The sequence below is a fragment of the Vanellus vanellus genome (genome assembly GCF_965231255.1).
Source record: "Vanellus vanellus genome assembly, chromosome: 11".
Classification (NCBI taxonomy): Eukaryota; Metazoa; Chordata; class Aves; order Charadriiformes; family Charadriidae; genus Vanellus; species Vanellus vanellus.
The window spans coordinates 21,964,966-21,990,042 of NC_138916.1; the positions used below are offsets into that span (position 1 = coordinate 21,964,966).

General features: G+C 47.8%; 1 protein-coding gene across 1 annotated transcript; it reads right to left on the reverse strand.

The window, feature by feature from the left end:
• Positions 1-2,603: 2,603 nt before the first annotated feature.
• On the reverse strand, positions 2,604-8,328 carry PARP16 (poly(ADP-ribose) polymerase family member 16). Its single transcript, XM_082488767.1, has 6 exons — positions 8,079-8,328; positions 7,247-7,384; positions 6,172-6,378; positions 4,861-5,032; positions 3,927-4,068; positions 2,604-3,310 (listed from the first exon to the last, which is right to left on the reverse strand). Exons 1-6 carry the CDS (start codon positions 8,268-8,270, stop codon positions 3,166-3,168), a joined length of 996 nt encoding a protein of 331 aa, XP_082344893.1. The 5' UTR covers positions 8,271-8,328; the 3' UTR covers positions 2,604-3,165.
• Between the last annotated feature and the right edge of the window lie 16,749 nt (positions 8,329-25,077).

The window sequence follows — 25,077 nt, forward strand, 5'->3', positions numbered from 1 at the left end:
TGGGCCGCCTGCTTCACGCACAGCAATCCTTTGTTCGGGAGGAAACTCTGATTCACTCCCCATTAGCATTTTTATCGTACTGTGCATGTTCAAAGAGCCACGCAAGTGGCTTAAGAGGTTAAGGCGAACCTTGGGTTAATTCATAATACTGTTAGTTACTCAGCACAATGCTCGCATTAATTCGGCCGACTGCATCTCGCCACGTTGGGAAACACATGCTGAAATCAGCAGGGAGCACGGAAAACAAGCGTGGGAGTAGGCTATTAAGTGTTTTGCTGGCCTGCTAAGGTAGATTCTGAGCACCTTAAATGTGTTTATTTTCCCATTGCCATCGAGGACAGCATTACCCCTCTCTGCAGACGCGGAGCTGAAGCGCTGGGGCTGTGCCGTGCCCCTGAAACCTGGGAGCGTGAGGGACGGGGCTACAAGCCCTCCGAGGGGCACTTGAGACAAGTCATCGGGCCTCAGCCCCTACCTGCAGCCACCCCTTGGTGTGGGTCTATTTAGGCTGAAAAAAAAAAAAAAAAAAAGCCGATTTTTCCCTTTGATAGCTGCTGATTTGATTGCAGTGCCAGACTGCCCGTGTCTGCCGTGAGCGCCCACAATACTTTTCTCTCAGGGGATATCAGCTTGGGAACTAGCTCCCGACAGGGATGCTCTTGCCCCACGCTTGGGAAGAGAGCTCAGCTGAGCGGCTTTAAGCCAAACAAAAGCCCAGACGGACATTAGGAGAGAGTGCTGAACAGCCGCTACGTGTTCATTCCCTTTGCTTACTCTTCAGAAACTTTCCGATGCAAAGAAACCCTAAGAAGGGAGCCCCGAAACCCTGCTGCGTCCCTCCCCGCCTGTTCCTTTCATCTGACCCGCAGACTCCCGGGTTTGTGGGTGTCCCCGCAGCGCAAACAGCCACCCGTCCCGCAACTGCTGCCTAACCTCCTCCTCCTCCTCCTCTTCCTCTTCCAGAGGGCCCCCGACAGCCCATCTGTTCCAAAAGATGTTTTATTCGCAGACGTACAAGCCTTTTAACAACACAGCACCCTTTAGGTAGCATCAAATACCTCTAGGCTGGAACACTACCTACCCTAATCTGACATATATATGGCGCAATGTTATATATAACATGCTGAGGTGGACCAAAAATGGGCAAATATTCCCAGGAACCCCACGCATGTCTCAAACCCCGAGCTTCTGCATCGGAATATCAAGGAGTAAGCTGCTATAAAGCAGTTGAATCCGCCGTGCAGTAAGTTGTTAGTTTATGTATATTTTAATTGCAAATCAAGGCTATAATTAGCACATACATTTCTTGGGCTGAGGCAATGCAATGTGCTTTAACAGTGAGCATTATTAATGGACTGTAAAAGGCAATGGGGAATTGGATTATAATGTTCTTGTTTTGCAAGCTGTATGGTGAATAAATAAATTTGTCCTGGCAGCAAAATTAACTGGAATAAATGCTTCTAGCTCCATCCGCCGAGAAGAGGGGTTGCTGTAAATGAACTTGTTCTCAGCCTTGAGTTAGAAAACCTGATTACCAGGTCATTATTTCTGGCAATTAGGTACCAGAACAACATCAGAGAAAGCAGAGATTTTCTTTGAAATATTTAATGAGTAAGGTAGTAATCATAGACTCATTTACTGGAAATATGTGATGAGAAGTGGGTTTTTTTTTTGTGGTTAGGGTTCACTGTGCAATGAAAACCTGCGTTTATCAAGTCTACTACGAAAAGCCAGACTGCAGGCTTGAACTGTGGCACATACGTAGCTTTTCTTCGTCTAGAATCCCCGGGCCCTTCAGCAGGTTTATCCCACGCCCAGTCACTAATCAGAGGACATTCCTCTGCTCCTTTATCAGTTTCAGGTAGTTGTAGCTTGCTTTGTAACAAGGGCAAATGCAAAGGCCTTGGACAGGACGGGGAGCGGATTGCATGACTAACTAGCACGCTTTTCAAACCCACCCCCAAAATGCCCTGCTTCAAGATTAGGAAAGATGAATCTGAGCGATACTGAGGTTTTACACACCAGCATTAAGCCAATGCTCTTTGCAAACAGTGTAACTGCCATAATTCTGACCATGGAAAACTCAACCTCTTTGTGAGAACTTGGTGTGGACGATCTGTCTCTCAAATATATAGTACTGTGCACAAGTTGTCACGTGGAGGCCTAAGTGAAGTCTACGTGAGTTAACCGTGCTACAAATGCTCACAGACATAAAATACAACCCTACCGGTTCAGCTACCGTTTTACTCCATTTCTTACAAGCGTTTCAGGAAATATTTGGCATGTTACTGCTAGTTAGTCCATTTGTTCGTAAAGGGAGGCCGAAAACAATTCAATACCGGCAAAAATGTTGAACCAGAGCCCAAATCCCAGGCAGCCCCAACCCTGAAAACCTGTCAGGTGGCAGCATAAGTGGAACCCTTCACCCTCCCTCTTCTTGGTGCAGAAAATACAAGTGGAAGGCGGTTTGACAGGAATAATCCTTATTCAGTATTGATGCTGAAGGGCCTGACTCGTTCTGATCTGCACACTCATGGCCGAGAGCACAAACCTTGTAGATGTTTTGCGGGGGGCAGGAAAAAACATAGTAGAAACCATTAAACTCCTTACATTTTGGTTATTGTTTTATTTTTTGTTGTTTTCTTACAATCATTATGCTCAAATATAAAAATTCCTGGCCAAAGCCAAAGTCAGTTTTAAAAGTGATCCCACCTGCATTGATACATGCTAAACATCACTAAATTCAGTTTCCGAAACCAAACTGGTAAGACTCCCTACAGGCTGCTTTGCCTGACATACAGAAAAATCCTCCTTTCCAACTTGTGCAAATATTACCACCTCAATTTGACAGCAAATAGTTACACGCGAGCGTTTCCACGCTTAGTTTTCATTAATTTTAAATAACATTTTCGCATGGACCCTTAACAATTGATTCATGCTAAGCTGCACCATCGTGATCCTTTTCAGCTGTACTGGGCATCCTCATGAATCACAGGAACACAGAAATAAGAATAAATGGAAAGATGTCATGAGGATAATATATTGGAGACAGAACTGGAAAGCTCCAGGCACCTTTATTTCCAGAGGTCTGGAACAGATACAGTGCATTGCAGATTGGCTATTATTAAGGCACGTAGTGAAAATAAGTTTATCATCTTGGGCAATTCATCTCTCTGAGTCAAACATTCTGTGCCAGTAGTAGACGAAGGTTGGCGAGTTGCTGGCCCCTATCACTATTAGCAGCAGTAGGTACAGCATCATCATTATGGCAAAACGATGGGTGTAAAACCAGGAAGATTGACTAGAAGGCCTGAAAAGAGAAAAGCGCGTGAATTCCGTCAGAGATGCATGAAGACCTTGGCAAAGAGTATCTTAGGTTTTGTTATTTTAAATGGTTAAGCTAATGCAATACAATCAGAAAGGTGTTCCCTGTAACTAACAAAGCGCGATTCCCCATCCCTTTCCCCTAAGTCTGGTGCGCAATCCTGTCCTTTCTTCCCATGTTTGCACCTTGCTCTGGTTTGGAGCTGTAACTGCCTGGCCTGTACGCACGTGTTGATCGGCTGGGTGAATGCTGTCACTTAGGACAGATAAAGGGCAGTTCTAACTCTGCCTAGTTTTAAGAGCTGCACCCATCAGAGTTTCACCCTTTGTTTCCTGCCACAAACAGATTATTAGAGCTCTCACAGATACTAAGTGCTTACAGGTCTGGTGAAAAAGCAAATTTAGCTGAGCCTGGGAGAGTCAAAGAGTGAGACAGAGGCAATGTGACGGTGTAAGCCTTATTTCCACAGGAAACAGGCTAAAACCAAATTCTGGCAGTGCAGCAGATCTTTCTTGCTTGTTTTCTGTTGTTTTTCAAAAATGAGATGTATGTAATCTGGTTGTTACAGCATGCTCATCGCTCTCGACAGCTGAACTCTTACCTCCTATGCTGTTTCTGTGAATATACTAGCAAGTATTTAACTCGTAAAAGCTGGTTGTTTGTGACAACAAAGTATTTCTGTGGTACATCACCCCCTTCGCTGTTTTTCACTCTTGCTCTTTTTCTGTCTATTTCTTCTGAATCTGAATGGGAAGAGAAAAGAAGAGGTCTTTGAGGGAACAGAAAAGAGAGAAAAAAAAAAAAAAAAAAAAGATGCACAAGTTCAAGTGACTGTAAAAAAGCAAACAAACAACCCAGAAACAAACACACCCACAAGGGTGGGAATGAGATAACCAAAGACCTAGTCTTGGTATTCCCCCGAATCCCTTAGCATCCAAGAATAGACTGAAAAGTTTGCTTGAGGCGATACCACTCCTAGTCATCCTTGGTATGGATGGCATTATGGCCCAGACCAGGGTGATAAGGGGGCAAGTCTCCCCCACAGTGCTTGAGGAGCTGCTAATATTAAACAGGGAAAGAAAAACAACATCAAAGGACCGATTGAGCCCTGTGAGCGGGGGGGGGGGGGGGAGCAGTGAAAAGAGAAAGCCAATCTGAGCAGCGGCTTCCTAGACATCTAATAAAGCTCATTATTGATACATTTGTGATGCTTCTGTCCCACCATCGCAGGTGAAATGATCAGGCACTATGGAACATGATTTTATCATACTACTGAAACTAGAAAAAACAAATGATGCCACCAAAATATTTTCTACCCCTTAAATATGCTATTTTAACAGAAGCTTCACAGACAACGAGGCTGTTGTGCATCTGTTGAGGAGTCAATCGGGAAAGAAGTCTGCCACCAGTTTCTGCTGAAGGGTATCCATGCTTCATATACTGCCCTGTTTACACAACAGCATGTATGCACAAAGCTGCCATATGAGAAGTCCTAAGAGATTAACTACAGGTAGTTATTACTGCAATAGACTCACCTTTCTTTTTCACCTGACACTTTACATCTGGGTGGTCAATGATCTCGCAAACAGCTACGCAGCTAAGGATAGAGCCCAACGCGCTTCGCTGCCAACCAAGACCATGAGGGCTGTAAAGGAGAGCCAGGCTCAGGTCACTGGTGAGATAGGTACCTTCACCAAACAGAGACGTCTGAAACGGAGCAGAAATATATCCTAAAATCCTCTAGCGCAAACTATAAACAACACAAGTGTTCTTTACTTTCAGACTGGCAGTGCTGTTTCTGAAGGTAAACTGAAAAAAAGGCTTTTTGACCTGTTTTGGGCCTGGTCCATGCACTGTTTTTGTCCTGGCACAACTTCCTTGGGGTGGGGCAGCTGCCCTCTCCCATCCCTCAAATTGGCTGCTTGGCACAGCCCTTGGTGTGGACAGATTCATGCTTTCCCGTGTTTGGATTTAGTTTGCCAGCCTAAGTATTTTATATCAACATGACTGTACTGCTGTTAAAGGCATTTCACCGACTCATTGAGACCGCCATCATTCAAATAATCCAACCTCCAGGAACAAGACAAGGCTTTACTCACATTTAAATCCATGCTTTACTAGGAATGAGGGAAGTGCTTTTTAGTTGTGAATTCCTTTCAAATATAACTGTTTTAATAACTCTGAATCAGAGGATTTGCCACAGTGGCTAAAATTATTAATCCAGTAAGTCCACTCTACCTGATAAGCCATTACTCATAAAGAACGTGGGAGAAAAACACGGTCCAGGTTGACTGGAAGGTTAAGCAGCTGTTGTGTCAAAGCAGATGACACAAAAAGCCCTGAGTCCCAACTGCCTTTCCGCTGAAATCGGAAGAGATGCAAATCCTATAGCATGTCTCCCTTAACCAGGCCATATAAAGAAGGCTCCGTTTGCAAGTAGTACCTAAAATTTAGTTGATCTAAACTTGAGGCCCAGGCAGAAAGAGGCAACCTCTGCATTGCCTGGGTAACTGTCCTCCTCCTCCTCTGTGCACCGGCACTTTACGGCTGTAGGCTGCCAGATAGGCCAGTATTTTCAGAGGCATTACGCTTCCTTACAAAGAAGCAACGGATCGCCATAATTTGTCACACTGGAGAAAAGCATTTTGTGCCACTTCCACTTTTTACCCTCAGGCTGCACTAGAAGATCCAACACAACCATCCACAAAGGCCTACAATGAAGTGAAAACAGCAGTATAAGATCACCAGCACATTTCATACCCCTAAAGGAATTTGGGCCTATTTTTAAAAAGTGTCACTAGGTACAAATGACCAACAGAAGATGGTGCCAATACCAGGAGCCTCACCCTGTTCAAATGGCAATGCAGGCCGTTGTGCAGTATGGAATGGAAGTTCTCGAGGCGACTCCCGTGGAAGGCGTAGATGAGGTCCCGCTCTCCCTTGGTCTCAGCAAACTTGGTATTCATTTGATCGGAATACACAATCTCAAAGAGGTAGTCAGGAGCAGGAACAGCAGCCCCAGAAATCCCTGTGAGTTCTTGGATCTTCTCGTACTTAAAAACAGGAAGGAATTTAAGTGTTGATTTATGGAGTTAGATTACTCACTGGAAATTTTGCTTACTGTCCATTAGTCTTTCGTATTGCTTTATGTATTCTAATTAGGCTTTCTGTGTTAGAATTCAACACTATCACAATTCAGAAGCAGTAACTGTACAGTGAGAATTCTGACAGTTTCTTACTATCAAAGCTAAATCCTAATTCTTCTTTCCAGAAAAAAAACAAAACCAAACAACAATTTTGAATTGTGATTATGAATCAATTGATGATGTAAGGGCAATATCACAATTCTACCATGCCACTTTGGCTACTAAGACGATATATTCATCAGCTGATGTTGGAAGAGGAAAAAATGTGAAAACAGAAGCTGTTCTCATCTTGCTACTAATCTCTACAACTATTTTGATCCCTGTTACAGAAGTTCCTTAGTGGCTCTCAACCTTTCTGGTTTTGGGGCAGCATGCAGAAGTACAAAGTTCTCTTTCTCAGTGAGAGGCAGGACCCAGCTCCATGACACCCGAGTTGGACTATCTTGGCCCAGAACATGCAGGAACATGCTACGTTAATGGGAGTAACCAGCTACAATCACTGCCCATCATCAACTGCCGACAGTGATAACTATTTTTTCCAAGTGAAAACAAAGCAACATTTCACCCTAACAGGTTGTAAACTGTAGAGCAGTTCCTGAAAGTTTTATTTAAAAAAAACCCCTCTCTATATGCAGGAAAAAAAAAATGCATTCACATCGAACTGTCAAGCTCTCACAATAACCAACTAACTTCTGGCAGGAGGAAATACTCTCCGAAGTGCAAGGTTGCCTTAAAAGACAAAGTCTCATCAAGACTTTCAGAATTCAAAATTTACCTCCTGTTTCTTAGTACTTTGTATCACGAAGACCTTAGATGATAAAATCCAACTAAACAAATCCCAGGTCCTTTTCTCTGTGTTTGGAACAGACTCCAGAGCTTCCTTCAGGCTTGGTAGAGCGTTGGTGTCTGCAAGCTAACGAGACAGGCATTCAGTACAAGCTCCTTCTTTTCATTACGATTAAACAGAGACCTCTAGTGAAAACAAAACAATATTTCACCCTAATAGGCTGCGAACTGAAAAGCAGTTTCTGTTCTGGGATACAAACACTTGTATCCGGTTTGTGGGAAAGTTTCTCGCTTGTCCTAAAAACAAATACCAGGCAACTTATAAAATGTTCATATTTACCCACAATATCTGTACGGTGCAGGCAAGAATGATCAAACAAGCTCCTGAAAGAAAACAAGCCGTGACAATGCAGTACCTGCAGCGGGATAAACCCGAGAGGGTGTTCAGGCCATGTAAGTTACAAACCCTTCAAAATTAATTTGAATTTCACGTAGGGCACGCTCCGGGAACTCTTCGTACCTCAGTACTGCATTTAGAAGTTTCCAAGTGTGGGTTTATTGGTCAGAATCCCCAAAGTACTTTAGAAGCTGGACTCCCTGACCGGATAAACAATTGATCCCGCTTTGATGCCGCTTTATTCCCTACCCTGAGGCGTCGCTGCCCTCACCCCCAGGGCCGCCTCGCCCGCCGCTCCCCCGAGGCAGCCCGGCCTCCCCCACCTAAACAGCCCTTCCACAAGGCTGGTTTATCCCTCCAAGGGCAGAACACGGTATTCCCGGTTCGGATATCCACCCCCGGGGCCGGGGCCGCTGGCACTCACCAGCCCCTCGAAGTCCTTGCTGTCGCCGCCGGCGTAGCGGCCCGGGAAGGGCCTCAGTGCCGAATCGCGCTTGTAGCTCTGCAGCGCGGCGGCGAAGAGGCTGCACCGCAGGTCGGCGGCCAGCGGGTCCCTCCCCGCCGCCTCCCTGACGCGGGCGGCCGCTTCGCCGGGGCCGGGGCCGGGCTGTGGCATGCCCGGCGGGGGCTCGCCGAGCGGCGGGCCGCTCCCAGGAGGCGAAAGCTCCCGCCCGGGCGGCGTCGGCCCCTTCCGCCTCACCGCCGGGGCCGCGGCCTGGCCTCCGCCGCTCCGCCCCGCCGCCGGGCGGCCGCCTCCGCCCGCCCCGCGCCGCTCCGGCGCCTCGGTGCGCCCGCCCCGAGCCGCACCGGGGCTCTCCTGCCCCGCACGGCCCGGCCGCTGGCGCCGCGAGGGTGGCGGCTGTGCCCGCTCCCTGGGGATGGAGAGGAGGGAGGCCTGGGGGAATGGCGCCTTCCCCTCGGGTGGAGACCGGGAGGGGGGTACGGAGTGGGGAAATGGTGCTTAACCCTCAGGTGGAGACCGGGAGGGGGTACAGGGAAATGGTGCGTTCCCCTCAGGTAGAGACCGCAAGGGGCTACAAGGGGGAAATGGCACCTAACCGTCAGGTAGAGACCAGGAGGGGGTTCAGGGGGGAAATGGTGCCTTCCCCACAGGCAGAGACCAGGAGAGGGGTACAGAGTGGGGAAATGGCACCTTCCCATTAGATAGAGACTGGGAGAGGGGTATGGGAAAATGGTGCCTTCCCCTCTGGTAGAGACTGAGAGGGGGTACAGGGAAATGGTGCTTTCCCCTCAGGTAGAGACTGGGAGAGGGGTACGGAGTGGGGAAATGGTGCCTAACCCTCAGGTGGAGACCGGGAAGGGGTACAGGGAAATGGTGCCTTCCCCTCAGGTAGAGACCAGGAGAGGGGTACGGAGTGGGGCAATGCCACCTTCCCATTAGATAGAGACTGGGAGAGGGGTATGGGAAAGTAGTGTCTTCCCCTCTGGTAAAGACCAGGAGAGGGGTACTGAGTGGGGAAACGGTACCTTCCCCTCAGGTAAAGGCTGGGAGAGGGGTACAGGGGGGAAATGGTGACTGGGACAGGATTGTGGCCTGTGGGGCAGGGAGAACATGGAGCGGGAGCCCGGCTGGCAGGGATGGCGGCAGCGTGCTGGGATGTGGGTTGCACCACGGCCTGGTCTGACGGGCTTGTGCTCTGTCCCCCTGCATGGCACCGGAAGGGTCCCAAGCCCCCGTCCCCAGCTGTGTCCCTGCTGGGGCACGGCAGACGCAGAGTGCCAGCTTGGGCTTTGCATTCGTGTGAAACAGCAACGCTGATTAGCCAGAATGGCTAAGCCAGGGAGACTACTTTTTGCATAAAATTTGGTGTTATGTAGCTCTGATTTTAACGGTAATAGCTCTGATTTTCAGTAATAGTAAGTCAAAAGCACATAGATGCCATTATTTCTTAGCAGTTACCTTTATCATCCAAACTTGTAGCCTCAAAAAACGAATCCAGGGTTGTTTGAGTCATCTCCCACAGGCTGGCATTGAAAAATTAAGAGAGAGGAATTTACTTTTAATTTAACCTCTTACCAGTGGTTTCACCCGGTTGCATTCACGATGTTGCCTGAGATCAGGGCCCAGTCAACTGGGTCTTAAATCCTCCCTCTTCCTCTCTGAAATACTGGCACTGAAGCATCTCGCCAGTTCCAAGATTTTTTAGAAGTCACCATCGGCAGGGTGGACCCCTCAACCCAAACTCTGTTGGTCTCCTGAGTGCAAGTTAATTTGACCGGTTTTGGAAACGTATAGCCATATTAGATGTCTTCTAACGCCTTTCTAGGTTTCTTTGTTCAGGAGCAGTATTGCATATATCCGTGGAGTAACTGATACAGGCGCTGCACATGTAGCCTGTTGCAGATGCTCAGAAAAATGTTAAGGTCACTCGTGGATACCCGTTATTGGGCTCTCATCCTGCAACTGGATCTCCAAAGACTGTCTCGCTCCGTTTCTGAGCTGTAATTTGCAGCCTTACTCATAAGGAACAGGAACACCAGCTGTATTAAATACCGTCTAACAGCAAACTGATATCAAAGCAAACAAAATGTGAACTTCATTCCTTAGTGCAGAGCTCATATTCTTACTCACCTGCTTGAATGGCTTGGGAGTATAAGGAGCTTTTGTAATTTTGGATAGAACTGAATAGATCATAGACTCTGCACAGTTACATTAAATTGAAAATGATTTCACAAAGACGTATATAAATTGATTTGAGCTGTAGGTTTGTTTACTTGCTTTTTACCATTTTATCAAAAATGCATCTTTCAATAACAGCTGCATGAAGACGCCTGCAATATGAAGCCATCAATTCTGGGACAGCACAAATACTTGCTTGGGTCTGACATATTTAATGGCAACATGTAGACAAAATGATTTTAAAGGTACCTTTGGTTTAAGTTACCTAATTTACTAGATATCTATACATGTTTTTGTCTTTAAAACATTATCCAGCCTCTGAGGTCCATGCCATATCTTCCTTCTTGACATAATTGGTAATGGATTATTATTGTGCATGTTTTAGATGAAACCTTGAAATCTAGATTTTGTCTGCTCTTTGTGGAACTTCTTATGCAGATAGGGGTTTGTTGGAGTGTCACAACCAGCACATTTCCAGTTCCCCACTGTATTTTGTGCCGTTGGCTTTCTTAGTGCGGGTAGCAGCCACGCTGCGCTTGGTCCAGAGGGTCTCCCGCATGCCAGCAGCATGGATGGGTGACTTCTAAGAAGAGGTCTGGCACCACACAGAGCTTTTTCTCAGGAGTTATGTAAATTGCCCAGACTTGAAATGCAGCTGGAGAGATTCCTTTCCATATTTCTATATTCTTGAGCGGATGTATTTTACTTTATCTGATGTGGTGCCTTATTCTGCTGTAAATATCTGATATCTCTGACAGGCTGTTAGTGACATCGTTCAGTGATTCAGCTCAAGACATGTTTATTATCTTGAATTATATTAAACTGTTCTGTGTGATCCCTTTGAAAGTCAGTCGTTGGCCATCTAATTGGCTGATTTCATTCACTAATAAATCATTAGATGTAATAATTTTCAGCGCCTGTTAAAGAAAAATATTAGAAAATGGTAGAGAGGTCTCTTTCAACACCTTTGGGTGGAATTTTACAATGGTATTTTGAACTGTTAAATTGGTGTCATTCCAGTGACCTCATTTAAAATACCACTTGTTCTGGTAGAGAAGAGAGGAAGAGTACTTTTGATACCCCTGGGACGGGCAGAGACATTTTGTGTAGCAAAAGGTGTGTTGGTCTCCTGTTCAGGACTTTAATGTGACAGGCGGCTTGCGGTGCCTTTTATCTCAGAGTGTGCCCGGGGCTGTGATTTTGAGGCAGTGGGCAAGACACCTACGGCATTGCCAACTGGGGCTCTGCTGTGAGGAGCGAGGCATCCTGGCTTGCGATTAAGGAGTGGGGCTGGGCACTAGGAGAAGCTAGAAAAGGAGGACAGAGTGGTGAAATGGGGTGGGAGAGCTGGAGGAAAAAGGGTTTCCTTGGAACCACATCAATTCTGGAGATGCTGGGCCCACTGTGCCACCACTCTTGTATTACCGTAAGAGAGTCCTCAAAGTGAGGTGAAGGCCTTTTGTGGATTTGTCCTGGCATGAAGAAATGAACCCAAAATAGATCTGAAACATCACTGGCATCATAACAGTTAATGGAGATTCTGAGAGTATTGATCCAAAACTGATGCCTACCTTTGGGATTTCAAATGGATGGCGCTTCCATTACGGTGAGCTCAGCTGAGTTAGGCAATGACAGATATTGATGAGATAACAAGTTTGCTGTATCGATGCCGACCGAGAGTGCTGTCTGGTCAAACTCATCTAACACTGGACTAAAACCCTGCTTTACAAAGCGGCCCCTGAGCCAGAGACGAAGTACTGGAAGCTTTTGGTGCTGGTTTTAAGGGAGGCGCACCTCCGCGTGCTGGTGCTGCTGAACATCAACCCGCTGTAAACTCAGGCCTGCAAAACGTGTGAGGATAAGCCAGGATAAAGTCATCATTCATTTGGAGGGGAAGCGCGATACCCCCCTGCTGTTAGCTACGGCAAATAAGGTCTTCCAGCCTGTGCCTCACGGAAGCCCCAAACCCAGAAGATCTCATCTCATCCCTCTCTCGACAGCTCTAGCAGGCACCGTGTCGGCAAGGCTTTGGAGTCAGAAGAAATACATAACAGCTGCTATTTTAGCCTGCACGTTGCTGCTTTTTAATTAAGTGCTGTGAGTATGTGCCGTGGGCTGGAGGCTGAGATTCAAAAGCATCTTTCCAGTCATCTTAAAAACAACCCGATGAACAGCCTTTGAACAATATGGTGTGCACCTCAGCATCTCCTAACGACTGCGTCCCACACCACCAGGCCAGCTCGCCCACTGTGCGCCCCTGCTTGCAGTCCTTCTACCCTCCCATACCTACGGGCAGGCAAGGCTGCCTGGGGGCACTTGCAAGGACCTCTCTTCTTTTTTCTTTTTTTTTGTTTAGAGAAGTGCCTTTCCAATGTATTTCCCTTTTTCAGTTTTATTTTCCCAGATAGAAGAGCTATCCTGGGTGGTTTGCTATGATTCAGTGCAAAGATGGTTTTGTAAAAGGTTCTGAAAGGGTCAGTGCTGGTGGAGCGGTTTGAAGAACGTAGCTGTACGGCTCCTTATGAAATTGAAGATCTGATTATTTAACATAGACTGTAATAAAAATAGTTTCTAGTGTTGGTGGATGCATTTCAGCAGAGAAATGTGGCTTAAATGTCTTTATTTAATTCCAGTGTATTTAAAATTGATCTCATGGACCGGAAAAGAGATTTTTTCCCCCCTTAACTAGGGTCTGTGAAGGAAATTAATATAGGGAAGGGAAAATAGAAATACAATACTACACTCAGTGAAACAAATGCTTATGACCGAGGCGTTCGTTACTCGCTAGCACCACTGGAAAAGCCAGCTGTATAAGGTATGTTTTATTATAGAATTAACCTTGACCTAGGGTTCAAAGAGAAAGGTTAGTTTGAAATAAATCAGTAGTATGGTCAGGTCACTTCAAAGAGTCTGAAGCTGAGCTTGAAGATTACATGCTGTTTATGTGTATCCAGTTGGAATAGAACATATGGTAAAGATAACAGAAGTAAACTATTTATCTCTTCCCCCTGCCCCCCCTTAGGATTTAACGCCTTTTTGTCCTTTGCGTATATATGCTGCAGGGGATGTTTTTGTCCTGAGAGATTTATTGAAAACAGAAATGTGGAATAAAACAACCTTCTTAAGTCAGCTGGGTAAAATAGTCTTTCTTGCCTTTAACATTTTCCAATTACTCAGATAAAAGTAAGAACTGTTTTGGAAATAGTCATATGAATGTGATGAATCATATTTCTCTGTCACTTGTCTCAGTGAATTCATATAGTCGTAAGAAAATAAAACCAAAATGTGCTCAGTTCTGAATTACCGTGGTTCTAATCTAAAAGCAAGACCACATTTAATTGTTACATGTGAGTTACATGGATTTAAGAGCTTCCCAAACACCAGATAATTCATGCAACATCCCAGCAAAACGGGCACGAGTACCCCAGCTAGCGTGGGGAGCGGGAAATAAGGTTGATTAAGCAAATTACCCAAAGCCAGTCATAATCTGTTGCAAAACTCAGACTGGTCCTTCAAGGCTACGGTTGATTCCAACCCTTTTTGGGGGAGAAGGCCAGAATCTCACCTCGATTTTCCTGACTGCCAGTCTGCTGCTTTAACTGCAAGACCATCCCTTATCTTTTGGCCCACGTTCCCTTATTCTTTCGTGCTCTGTGCAATAAGGAAGATATAAAGACTTGAAAGGTGGTGCGTCTGTGTCCAGCTTTGTGTAGGTCACTACATAGGGGAAATAAAGGAATTTTTCACTTCTTCCAAACACGTCAGAGGATACAAAGTGCTGTCAGTTAATTCCTACTAGGTGGCAGTTTTCCAGGGGGTTCTGATGGCTTATGTCTGCGGTCAGGCAGCCAGAGAAGCCCTTTTCAGTTATGCAGGTGAAATTCAGGAACAACTCCATGAAAGCCAGTCTAGTTTTGACTAAAAAATAGCGTGTGAAGAGAGCTGAGCTTACAGTGTACAGAAAGGCAAGGCAGATGCAGTAACGAGCTGGCATTCGTTGTCTCAGATGTGTAGGTTCTCCCCATTTGAGTTGCTGTAGCGTGTGATGTGTGAGGCCAACACTGGAGTTTTGCAGCGCTGACGGAAGAGCGGTGGGAAGAGCAGGGCTGGTGGCATCGCGGGGAAGCAGAGGGGTTCTTTGGCTGAAATTAAAACCAGCTGTTGAGCCGAGACATGGTCACTCGGTAATAGCTTTCCTCCACAGATTGTTTTTTACCTAATGTGATACATGCAGTGTGCAGAGAGTAGCAGGTTTTAAGATTTATATTTGCCTGATTTTTCCCATTAATAGGGAAATCTGACAATTATCCATTTTAAAGCAATTTCCAAACAATAGGAAGGAGTATGCTTGTTAAAAGTAAACATAAAAGCGAGCAGGATCTATCTTAGGGTGCTGAGCCTTTGATAGATTTGCTCCTTACAGCAGCCTTTGATCTGCCACACTGGAAAATAAACTCAGTGGGAGACTGGATATGGGATATGGAGCAGTTCACCTCTAGGTCACAGGCTCCAATCCAAGCCAGGGTCAGGGAGCGAGCCTCCGGGTCGGCTTTGGCAGGAGCTGGGGATGGCAGCACCCCCGACGTCTGCGCTGCACCTGCGTGGTGATCACAGGGAGAGTGTGGCTCTGCAGGGCCACCCGGATGCTGTCACCCACCCCCAAACCCCCGCAACAAAGGAGGGACCTATTGCTTGTTCCCCCATTCCCAAATGAGAGCTCCGCAGCTTTTCCTAGGAGATAAATGATAGGATCCTGCACCCAGCTGGCCGGCGTGGGCATCCCCAGGGCAGCACGGGGGCTGCATCAGGGCTTGGATCTTGGGACTGCTCTTGCTGGAGGGAGCTGAGTGCTCCGGCATGGGACATGTTGCCCTTCACTGCAATCTCCGTGTTCTCCTCCAGCTTCTCAGAAAGGCAGCGTGAGCTGTGCCTGTTACTTATCAGGTCATCTAAACAGAAGAGATGTCTTCAAAGTAGTCTTATCAGTGCTGCAGGAAGAGACCTGTGCAGCAGTTGTCCTGGAGGCAGCAGCGTCTCCTGGCAAAGCACTGATCTGACTGCGTCGTTGGCAAAAGACGGGCAGCTCCATGCGTCGCTCTTTAGTATTGCCATGCCACGACACGAGGTGACCATGTTTGTTGTGGGCCAGATTCCCTCATCGGACAAAAATGGCTTGCGGTATACAGGGCCACAAAGCTGCTCTGGAGCTTGCCTAACTTGCCCCTCCAGCCTACTCTTGGCAGCGTGGGGGTAACCGTAAACGCTGTTCCATCACCTGCTCCTGCTGCAGCCGAGGCAAAGAGACATGGCAAGGACTTGTCTATGCCCAGGAGACCCTGGATGCTGTAGGTGCCCATATGGGAAACGCAGCTTTGCAGCTCCAGGGCTGGGGGTTGCAAAGGGGGCTCGCGGCCACCCTGCCCGTCCTCCAAAGGGGACACTGCCCAGCGCCCCAAACAGAGGATGTTGTGTGCAACCCCAGAGTATTTTTTTGAAGTATTCATTTTCCACGACACTGGCACAAATCAGAAAGGGCTGTTATCTCAGAAATATTTGAGCCTCCATGTCTTCCCCACCTTCGGAGGGCTGATTCCAAAGGGAAAGTTGTGCAGCTTCGTTTTGGAAGTGGCTGAAAGCAAATGACGCCACGTAGGAGGCACAGCACATGTACCAGGTCACAAATAATGAGCTCGCAGCAAGCATGGGCCGTGGACTATCATAAGGTTTTCTGCCTATGAAATCTGAATTTCTGGCTATGAACCTCAGTCTGAGCTGAGAAGGAACATGGGAGAGAAACAGAAATTAAATGTGAGAACTGAAAAGCTTGGGGTTTCTTACCGTTGGGGAAGTCACTTGAATTTCTGTCTGTTTCAAAAAGGGCAGAAATGGGGATTTTATTGCACTTCAGCTGTGTCATACTGGGGAGCCGGTTCTGCTTTATCTCGTACAAGAGAGAACTGCCAAGATTTATCTTTGCGGAGTGTTTTGCAGAAAGGGAAACAGAAGTGAGAAAGGTCTGGAATCTCATGTAGCTCTGGCCAAAATCGTGTTGTCTGAAATAACTGGTTATCTGAAGTTTGGCCAAACCCCATGCTGCACAAGACTCTCAACACCAGAGTAGAGCTGTAGGGATGAATAGCAAGACCCAGGCTTGTCTGCTAGGGGACTGCACACCTGAGAAATGGATTACTAAGCCCAAAAGAGCCTTCATTTGGAGCTGAAGGTCTCAATGGAGTCGGTGGTGGGAGGTGTGCCCTTTTCTGGCTGGTCAACACGGGGAGCCCCGTTGGCTGGAGATGCCAGCCTGCGCGGGGCAGTGGGGTGGCACGGTGGGCAGGTGGGCTCAAGCCCCCAGTCCTTCCCTCTGCACCTCCTGCCTGAGTGTGCCCAGAGCCCCCCTCGGGCACCGGGTGGGATGTGGACATGGAGCCGGTCGCACACCACTACCTGATCATGACTGGGCTCTAGCTTGGGAAATGTTAAGCCTCTGCCCGTAGCGTTTTTGCAATCGGTTTTTGCTTCCCTTTTAAAAATTTGTCATCTTTGATACATTTTTTTCGTGATTCAAACCAGCGTACGACAGATGTGCGTTGCAGCAAGGCCACAAAGCCTTTTGCTTTAGAGGTGAGGGCAGGCAATGAGCTGTGAGATCGGCGGCAATCTGCCCAGCAGGAGGTCAGGGAACCGCAGCGTAGACGTAATTTCACGTGGCACGAGCCCATGCAAAGGGGCAGCTCCGTGCCCTCGGCTCCGGGGGGCAGCGGGGTCCTGGGGGCCTCGGTGGGAAGAGAACTGGAAATTAGAAAGTGAATTACTTAAAAAAAAGAATTAAATGGAAGATCCATGAACTATGAAGATGACTGAACCCGCTCGCTTCTCGGGAGCGTTTATTCTCTGTATCGAATGGGGTGTGTATCTCTGGTGCAACTTCAGCACTGCGTGAACAGTACGTAGGGAGCTGCCTAAGCAATCCCACTTCTTCTGAGCTCCAAAATACTCAACCTGGGACCCAGAGGGGCCTGTCCACACTCTCACTCCACCCTTAAGCTTCTGCGATTCTCAGCTCCGTGGCGCTGGAGAGGATAAAGTGGCACTTAACGGCGGGTTTTGCTTGGAGAGGTCCAGCCTCCCCCTGCGTCTGAGCATCCCATCTGCTGCGTTGCTCTTTTTTTTTTTTTTTTTGCGCCGAAGGATGCCTCTTCGGAGGGAAAACAGCAAAAGGAGGGTTTGGCGTGTTAAGTGGTGTGTGTTGTGCCTGTTTTAGCTCTTCTCGTACCAGGGAGGGGATGGTGCCCTGTGCTCCTGTGCTGGTTCCCCTTTGCCGGCTGATGGCAGCAGTGCATCTGCACAGAGGGAGCCGGCAGGGATGGACGGGGCAGGCAGGGAAGGACGGGGCAGGCAGGGCTGGGGCAGGCAGCTCTGCCTGCTCACCTGCCTCTTCCCTTTGCTGCTCTGACCACATTGCCCCAGATACTGCAACTTAGGGTTATAACGCAGCTTCCCGCTGCCCTGGTGCGATCCGGCCGTGGCCTCTGATCGAGTGCGTCGTGCACGGGAGAGTTATCGGAGAGTGGCAGGGAAATAAGTCTGCTGCTTCGGAGGGGAAAAAGGGCAAGAAACTTTCCTCGTCTGTACACCCGCCTGCTGATTTGTCCCCTTCAAGCACAGCAGAACTGATAAGTCATCTCCAAAAATAAGTGCCAGGCGCTGAGTTTTCCCTCCTCTAAAGACAGGACTGAAATTTCCTTGGGAGCTGGGAGGCGATGGGGCAATTCCCTCTCCCTCAGAGGGGCTGTGGGGTTTGCCCCACTGTTATCTGGTTTTCCCTGGGATGGGTCAGTGCATGGCGTTACGTTTAGAGGAAAAGAATATTCCCCGCTTGCCTTCTTAAACACGAACAATGATTTTAGGGGAAGAAAGAGGACAATACGCTACTGTTATGTTGTTCCCTACCTCAGCCTCACACTGAAATATTTAAGCTCCCCCATGAATAATGCAGCTTCAGCCCCGAGCCTGCTTTGCACTTCACACTAACCGGGCCCATAAAACAACAGGATTGCTCCCAGCATACATTATACCGTATAGGACGTCTCCCACCGAGCAAAGCTTTGTCTTTGCTGCCACAAAGGCTTTTGGGATTTTTTCCCTGTCTCCAAGAGAGATAACGAGCACGAGAGTTCTTGCTTTAAAATATTAGTGGAAACAAGTCACCCGTGGTTTTTTTACCTGGTGCTAACTAGCTGCGGTCCGCATCGCATCTCCCACTTACGGCTGACCCCGTGTAGTTTCCTTTTTATCACACTGCCATGCCCTGGAGCAGGAGAGCTACCCGGCACTTAATCTACGGGAAAAATATGCCATATTTAGCTGACGGGCGAAGACAAAGCCAGGTCAGTAGGCTGCACTTTCACAACAACAACTGCGTTTGTGTGATTTAAAGAAGAAAACCCACGCTGGGCGATTGCGTAGATTGAGCCTCTCTCTGAGCAGTTTTGCAGTGGCGTAATCGGTGTCTGCAAGCGAGTATTACACCTGATTTACACCCAACTGAGAGCGGTCAGGTGTTGTCGAGTACTAGGAGACAAACCGATACATTAGGAGTCCGGATTGCTCCGTTACCCAAAATAGGAACGATTTCTTTCTCTTGACTGGGAATTAGGTACCTGAGAGGCAGTAAGGAGCAGGGCAGCGTGCTGTACGGGCTGGAGGCTCATACGTACCCTGTCACACAAACCATACCCCTTCCCATGTCCTTGTAAAGTTCAAGAGAGATTTTTGCAGCATTTTAATGATGCTGCTCTTCAGAACAGGACCCCTTTGACGTCGGGGTGAGTCACTCCCAGCCTTGCCGTGTAAAGCTCGCCCCTCCTCAGAGGAAAAGGAAAAACGAGGCAAGAGGGGGAAAAATTGTGTGTTCCCCCCTCCTTACCATAAAGATACCTTTACACTCACCCTAAACTACAAAGGTGAAGCTCTTGATGAATTTTGGATTAAAAGGAGCAATATGCTTCCCTGGACATCTGGTCTGTCGTCAATAATGACATTAGGATCTGTCACATAGGAATTGCCATCTGTGATCCGGTCGGAGGCCTTTCAAAGGGAAGGAAATGGGAGGGTGGAGATCAAGGAATGGTTTGCTGCAGGGAAAGAGTGACTTGCAAGCTCCGGAGGTGCACGTGCCCTTCCTTCACCTCTGCAAATCACTCCGTTCCTCCATCAGCTTGAGGAAAAAGGTAGAAAATTCTTGGGTTTTGGAAAAATCTTGGGAAACCTTTGCGGAAGGGAGATGAAGTGGGGAGAGTTAGGATTGTCTGCAAGGCAGTTAAAAAAAAGGGCCGTATTGAGTGAGTGCAAAGGTTCATCCAGACCTGCACCCTCTCCCCAGCGGAAGAGGATAGTGGTGCTCAGAGAAGAATAAAGCAGGAGAGAGAGGTGCAGGGTGTTTGCGGTGTGCTCCGCAGCCTCCGTTGTGCTCAGGGACTTTCCAGGTTAGATGTGTGATGTTTGAGTTGAAGAGAATCAAGGAAACTCCGAGGTCTGGGGCAAACCGCTGCGGCACAGAAAGCAAATTAAAAGTGCCGCCTGCACAGGGGTGTTGCCCCACTCTCAGGCTCCCCACGTCAGGCTTTGGCTTCTGAAAGGAAGCGAGGTGAAAGCTTACCTTCCCCCTTGCAGCACGCTGTGTGCCAGCGCATCTCCGGAGCCTGGAGATGGTTCCCATGCAAAGGTTGCAGCAGTGACTCCCGGGACTGTTGCAAGCAAAGAGGAAAAGAACAGGCAGAGACCTAAAAAAGCCGGGAGAGGTTTTCCAGCTGCTTTCTTGCATCGTCTGGTTTACACCACCTGCTAACCCTCTCCCAAACCAGTGCTGTTTGGAAAAGTGGGTGTCTCTGGGAACCCACCTGCTGCCATGGCTGCAAAAGCGATAGCATTAAAACCTCCAGGGACTCAGCGATGCTATTTTCCACACATTCTGTTTTTCTCCTTATTAGCTAGGTATAAACTTTCCCCATAGAAACCTAAGATTAATCCAATCACCGGCCCATCAGCTATTTATTTAAAGAGGTAAGTCCTCATCTTGTATTTTGGCCATTAATCCCTATTAGTTTCCCTATATGGCTGATTGAATAGTCCATTGCCTGTACTAATAAGCACCCATTAGTTGTCCCACAGAGCTTTAGTTTTATTAGAAACAATTCATGTCGGTCTAGGCCAGATGAAATGCTTTTAGCTGGATTGTTTTGATTGCATTACTTGGAAGGTGGCATCTGAGCGCCCGGAAGGTTAGAGAGATGCAGCATCCCCCTAAGCTGCTTTTGCACATACGCAATGCAGGAGAAACGCAGATGATGCCGCTGTGAGCAAGGCGAGGATTTGCTGCGAGGGCACACGGAGCACATTTAAATCCGCAGAAATGGCTCTTTGGTTTGCCCCGTTTGGGTCAGTCCGGAAGGAAGGGTCAGGTTTGCTCCAAGGATTCGAAGCAAATGTTCCTGTCGCCTTCTGGCTTTGGACTTTCGAAAGCTGGTGGATCTCAGGATTTGCCATGGGTGTTTCTCTTCCCTGAGAAGAGAAGTCCTGAAATTCCCCTTTTCAGAGCATTTTGGGCTGGGGTAAGCTGTTTACGAGCAATTTGGCTCGCCGCTCTGCAAAAAAAAAAAAAGAAGTGTGGAGGGCAGGAATTGCTGCAAATCACTATTCAGCTGCTCTTCATCACGCCAGCTCTGGCTTCCATCTACCCGACAGCCCCGCTAAAAGGATAATAATGCTTTAAAAATTAGAATCAGCCGAACAACTACTTCATAAATTCATGGCCTTGCCCTGATCCTTTCCAGAAGTTTTTCTTTCAGATCGAGTCCGCATCGGACCTTAGATTCCTTTCCTCTGGAAATGCTGCTGCTTTTCCGCTTTCCGAGCGCTCGCTGGGTCACCCGGCTATGCAAAGGGGGTTACCAATTATCTGTCATTATCTCAACGTAAACAAGCCTTGCTTCAGGATAATCTTGTGATCTCTCCTTCAGAGAACACGGGATAATCTCTCCATGATATTGTCTCAGTGTGGGATTTTGTCCTTGATAGATAAACCGGTCCTGAAATCCTATTAAGAGCTGTTCTCCCTCCCCTGAAAAGAGACAAACCCACCAATGAAACCAACTCCTGGCAAACTCGGAAGAGACCCTTAGCTTTGTCTACCTGATGGGAAACAGCTCTGTTTTGCAGCAGCTGTTTCCATCTGGACCGCTTCTGAAAGCAATTGAAGATCTAACGCGGCCCCGGCTTTCTTATGGGACTGATGGTCCTTCTCAGCTCATCAAATCCACCTTGAGCTACCAGCAGGCAACCATGGCAAATATACTGGGGGCTTGCTGGAGAGGTGGTGGGAAGGCAGCACTTGGTGGAAAGGCTGGCTGGCTGATAGAGCGTCTTTTCAGTCAAAGGCATGTCCTGCCTGTGTTGAGGGATGAGTTGCCCCATTGGGTTTTCCACGTACCCCGGAGAAGTGGAGTGCTAGAAGAGCTGGATGGGAGAGCTCCCACCGTTGTGAGCTGAAGGCAAGGCTCAGCTTTATCGTTCTGCTTCATAATTTGGGGAATCCCAGCAGGAAGAGTACCTGGCTGGCAGCTTCAAGGATTTTCAGCCTGGTCCCGTAAAGAAGAGGACCTCTTAGTCTATGTGTCCTTCTCCCAGAATAACTCTGATCCCAGTGTCTGAATTTATCTGCATGAAGAGAAGGACAGGGCCCTCTAAAGCTTTCAGGTTTCATAAAATAGAGTTTTCCATCCTTGGAGATGTGTAATGGCTCTGCAAACATTGAAGCCCCTGTAAGACCTAATGTTTCAGGCCCTTTAAAACACCCTGAGAAGTTCTGCTTTGGCAAAGAGGGAATATTCCTTTGGCTGTAGAGGGAATATTCGCTGCTCATTATGGCTGAGGAAATGTGAAAACTGGCAACCTGGCCAACGCTGAGCCCTCCGCAGCTCAGGAAACCAGTAGTTTGGTCCATGCCCCCTCTCTCTCCTCTTTCTCCCTCCCAGCTCCGTGCACGCAGGGCAGCCATCCCCACCGCGTGCCGCTGCACCGTCCACCAAGACAGGAGCAGTGAAACCCTTCCCCTGGCCTTGTTGGATCCAGAGCAAATGAGGGACCCAGAGGTGCCACAGCAAACCCCATGAAAAGTGTCTCGGTGGCCAAGGTGAACCTCGGTGGGAGTCGAGCCGGTGCTCTGACTCCTGTCAGAGGAACCTGATGCGAAGCACATTTAGCTGTGACCATGTGAAGATGATGAGCACGGCCGGGACAAGGCTGCTTCGTGCCTGTCACGTTCCTGGGTGCAGCATCATCAGCCACCGAAAACTGCCTGGGGAAACGTTGTCGGTTTGCGAGGAAAAAGGGTGGTGGCATTGATGGGTGCTCGGTGGCCTTCTTGCTCTTGAGTTGATAATACGTTGCCTTTTTTTTTTCCCCCTCATAGAAAAATGTGGTAAGGCAGCGCTGCTGATTCCCCATGAATAAATAAAAATCAATAACAAACATCCCTAACTCAGATAAAAACTCCCTCTGTCTTTAAAGATACCCACCAGGTCTTCCTATGCCTGGGATTAAAGAGGAGCCTTGCAGAGAGGAAGCTTAATAATACACGGCGGCGGTCAGGCTCCAGGGAACCAGGAAAGGTTATTAGGATCCACATTTCCTTGAAGCACAGTTTTGTACCCTGCTTAAGTCAGGAGTTTATTATTAATAACAGTATTTTGCATTACTACACCTCCTCAGACATGAAAGCCCTTTGCATGGTGGCGGTGGGTTTTAGCCTGGATTTCTCCCGTGGTTTGCTCTTTAATCTTGGGGGGCTTGTCTTAAACTTTTGGTGCCTCTTCTTAGAGGCACAACAAATAAATAGAGAATTTATTGTTGAGTACTGAATCTGAAAATGGCAATTTCCCGTAGCAGGTTCCCGCCTCTTGGTCAACAGGTAGATTTTTAAGATGCCGACACCACTGCAATAAATGCAAACTGTATCTTTTTAGCAATCCCTGCTTACTTCAAATTGAGGGTCTTTATGTCATTAAGGAAAGTTATGACAATAAAAGAAAAACAAATCCATCAGTTTGGAGGGGGAGTTTGAAACTGTTTTTTAAAAAGTACGTGGATTTGATGAAAAATGTTGAGTGAGGTGTAAAAAAAGGAAATCTCTTATTTTAGAAATCTGACAACTCCAGCAAAGTGAAATTGCTTCTCAAGGGATGTCAGCGGGAAGAGGGAGCCTACCCAAGTCTGGGATTCATAAAAAAGGAAAGAAAGTAGTCTATGTTGTCTTAGATTTGGGGTTTTTTTACTTACCTAGAGCCGTTCAGCCATGAAGGACACCAGTCCGTGCTGAGTGTCTGTAAGGTTTGTTGTGCGCGAGCATCAGTGTCTCCCTGTAGCTGTGTTCGTGTCTGAAAATAGTGACGGTGATTTAAATCTCTTGGGTCCTTCTCCTTCTCGGCGTTTTGCTTTTGGCCTCCTCTGGGCGTCGGGAGGCAGGAGAGTGCTTCCCCCACAAGTCGGGAAGCGCATCTCCCGCTCTTTGAGATGTGCAAGAAAGGATCTTCAGGCTTCTCCAGATTTTGGGGGAAAAGTATGAATACTATTGGGGGAAAGTATGAAAATCTGAGATATGTGAATATATCTCCTATAATAAGGCTCATTCCCTTCCAGTGGTGTGTTGCCATGTCCCACCACTCCTACACTGCCCAACCTTTTCTAGTGCCCATCAGTGATTTCCCTTGGTGCAAACAATAAATTTAACCCTGTAGATTAATTTTGGTGGAGCTGCAGCAGGGTCCGGGTCCGGCACGTCTGCCACCAGCAGAGCCATGAGCAGCTGGGAGAAGGGTCTCTCCTCCTCGCTGCAGAAACCACTGGGTCTGTAACACGTCTCCTGTGCGGCATCCTCGCCCGAGGACTGGCAAGCATGCGTCCGATCTTCAAAAATAAATCCATCACGGGAGCAGGGAGCGGGTGAAGGCGCTGCAGATATAAAGGTCAAATTATAAAGGCCATGTTAAAATATGCTCATAGGAAATGACAGCCTATAAGTACTCTGTTACCTAATTACTTATGTCAGGCAGATAAGCCTGGACAGCAATTATTTTTAGCCTAAATCACGCAAACAACTACTGTAGGACATTTCCTGGTTCTCAACATTTCTTTTAATTATCATTTTTGGGGTAAAACGTGGAGCTTTGCAGGACAAACAGCCATCTTAAAGGGTTGGTTTTCACCTTCTCCAGAGTCAAAAGGTGGGGACGCTGCTTTAGTTGTCTTTTTTTCCCCCCTTCTGAGAACAGTAAACCCTATGCGTTGTAGCCCACGGGCAGCCCGCAGTGCTGAGCCTTGTTTGCATCCCATGTGGAGGGGGACTGGAGTTTATTTTCCTGCTGACATCGCTGGAAACTGGGAAAGGAGAGAGCCGTGGCCGAAGGTAGGAATTCCTCACGCAGGAGGAGGGCAGCCCCTGGGTCCTGCTGGGTTGGCGAGACGAACGTTAGCACGGTGATTTGGAGAGGCTGAGGGTTGGTCCTTACCCTGCCGCAGACTCGTTGCATGACCTTAGGCCAGGCACGGGGTCGAGCAAGGGACTGCACCCGAGAGAGGAGCCACGCAGGAGCACACGGGGCTCGCAGTCTACACAAACACACGAGAATGGAGATCCCAGTCTCTGACTCCATCTCTAACTACACCCAAAGTGATGCCGTGAGATGACCCTAAGCCCAGAGCAAGAGCATGGGATGGGAAACCA

Excerpts from the sequence above, each read along its gene's own strand:
- PARP16 (XM_082488767.1), bottom strand. The coding sequence starts at position 8,270 with ATGCCACAGCCCGGCCCCGGCCCCGGCGAAGCGGCCGCCCGCGTCAGG. Across the intron at positions 5,033-6,171 it reads TGCATTGCCATTTGAACAGG|ACGTCTCTGTTTGGTGAAGG; the intron begins GTGAGGCTCCTG and ends GCTCCGTTTCAG. Across the intron at positions 4,069-4,860 it reads GTGTCAGGTGAAAAAGAAAG|ATTCAGAAGAAATAGACAGA; the intron begins GTGAGTCTATTG and ends CTTCCCATTCAG.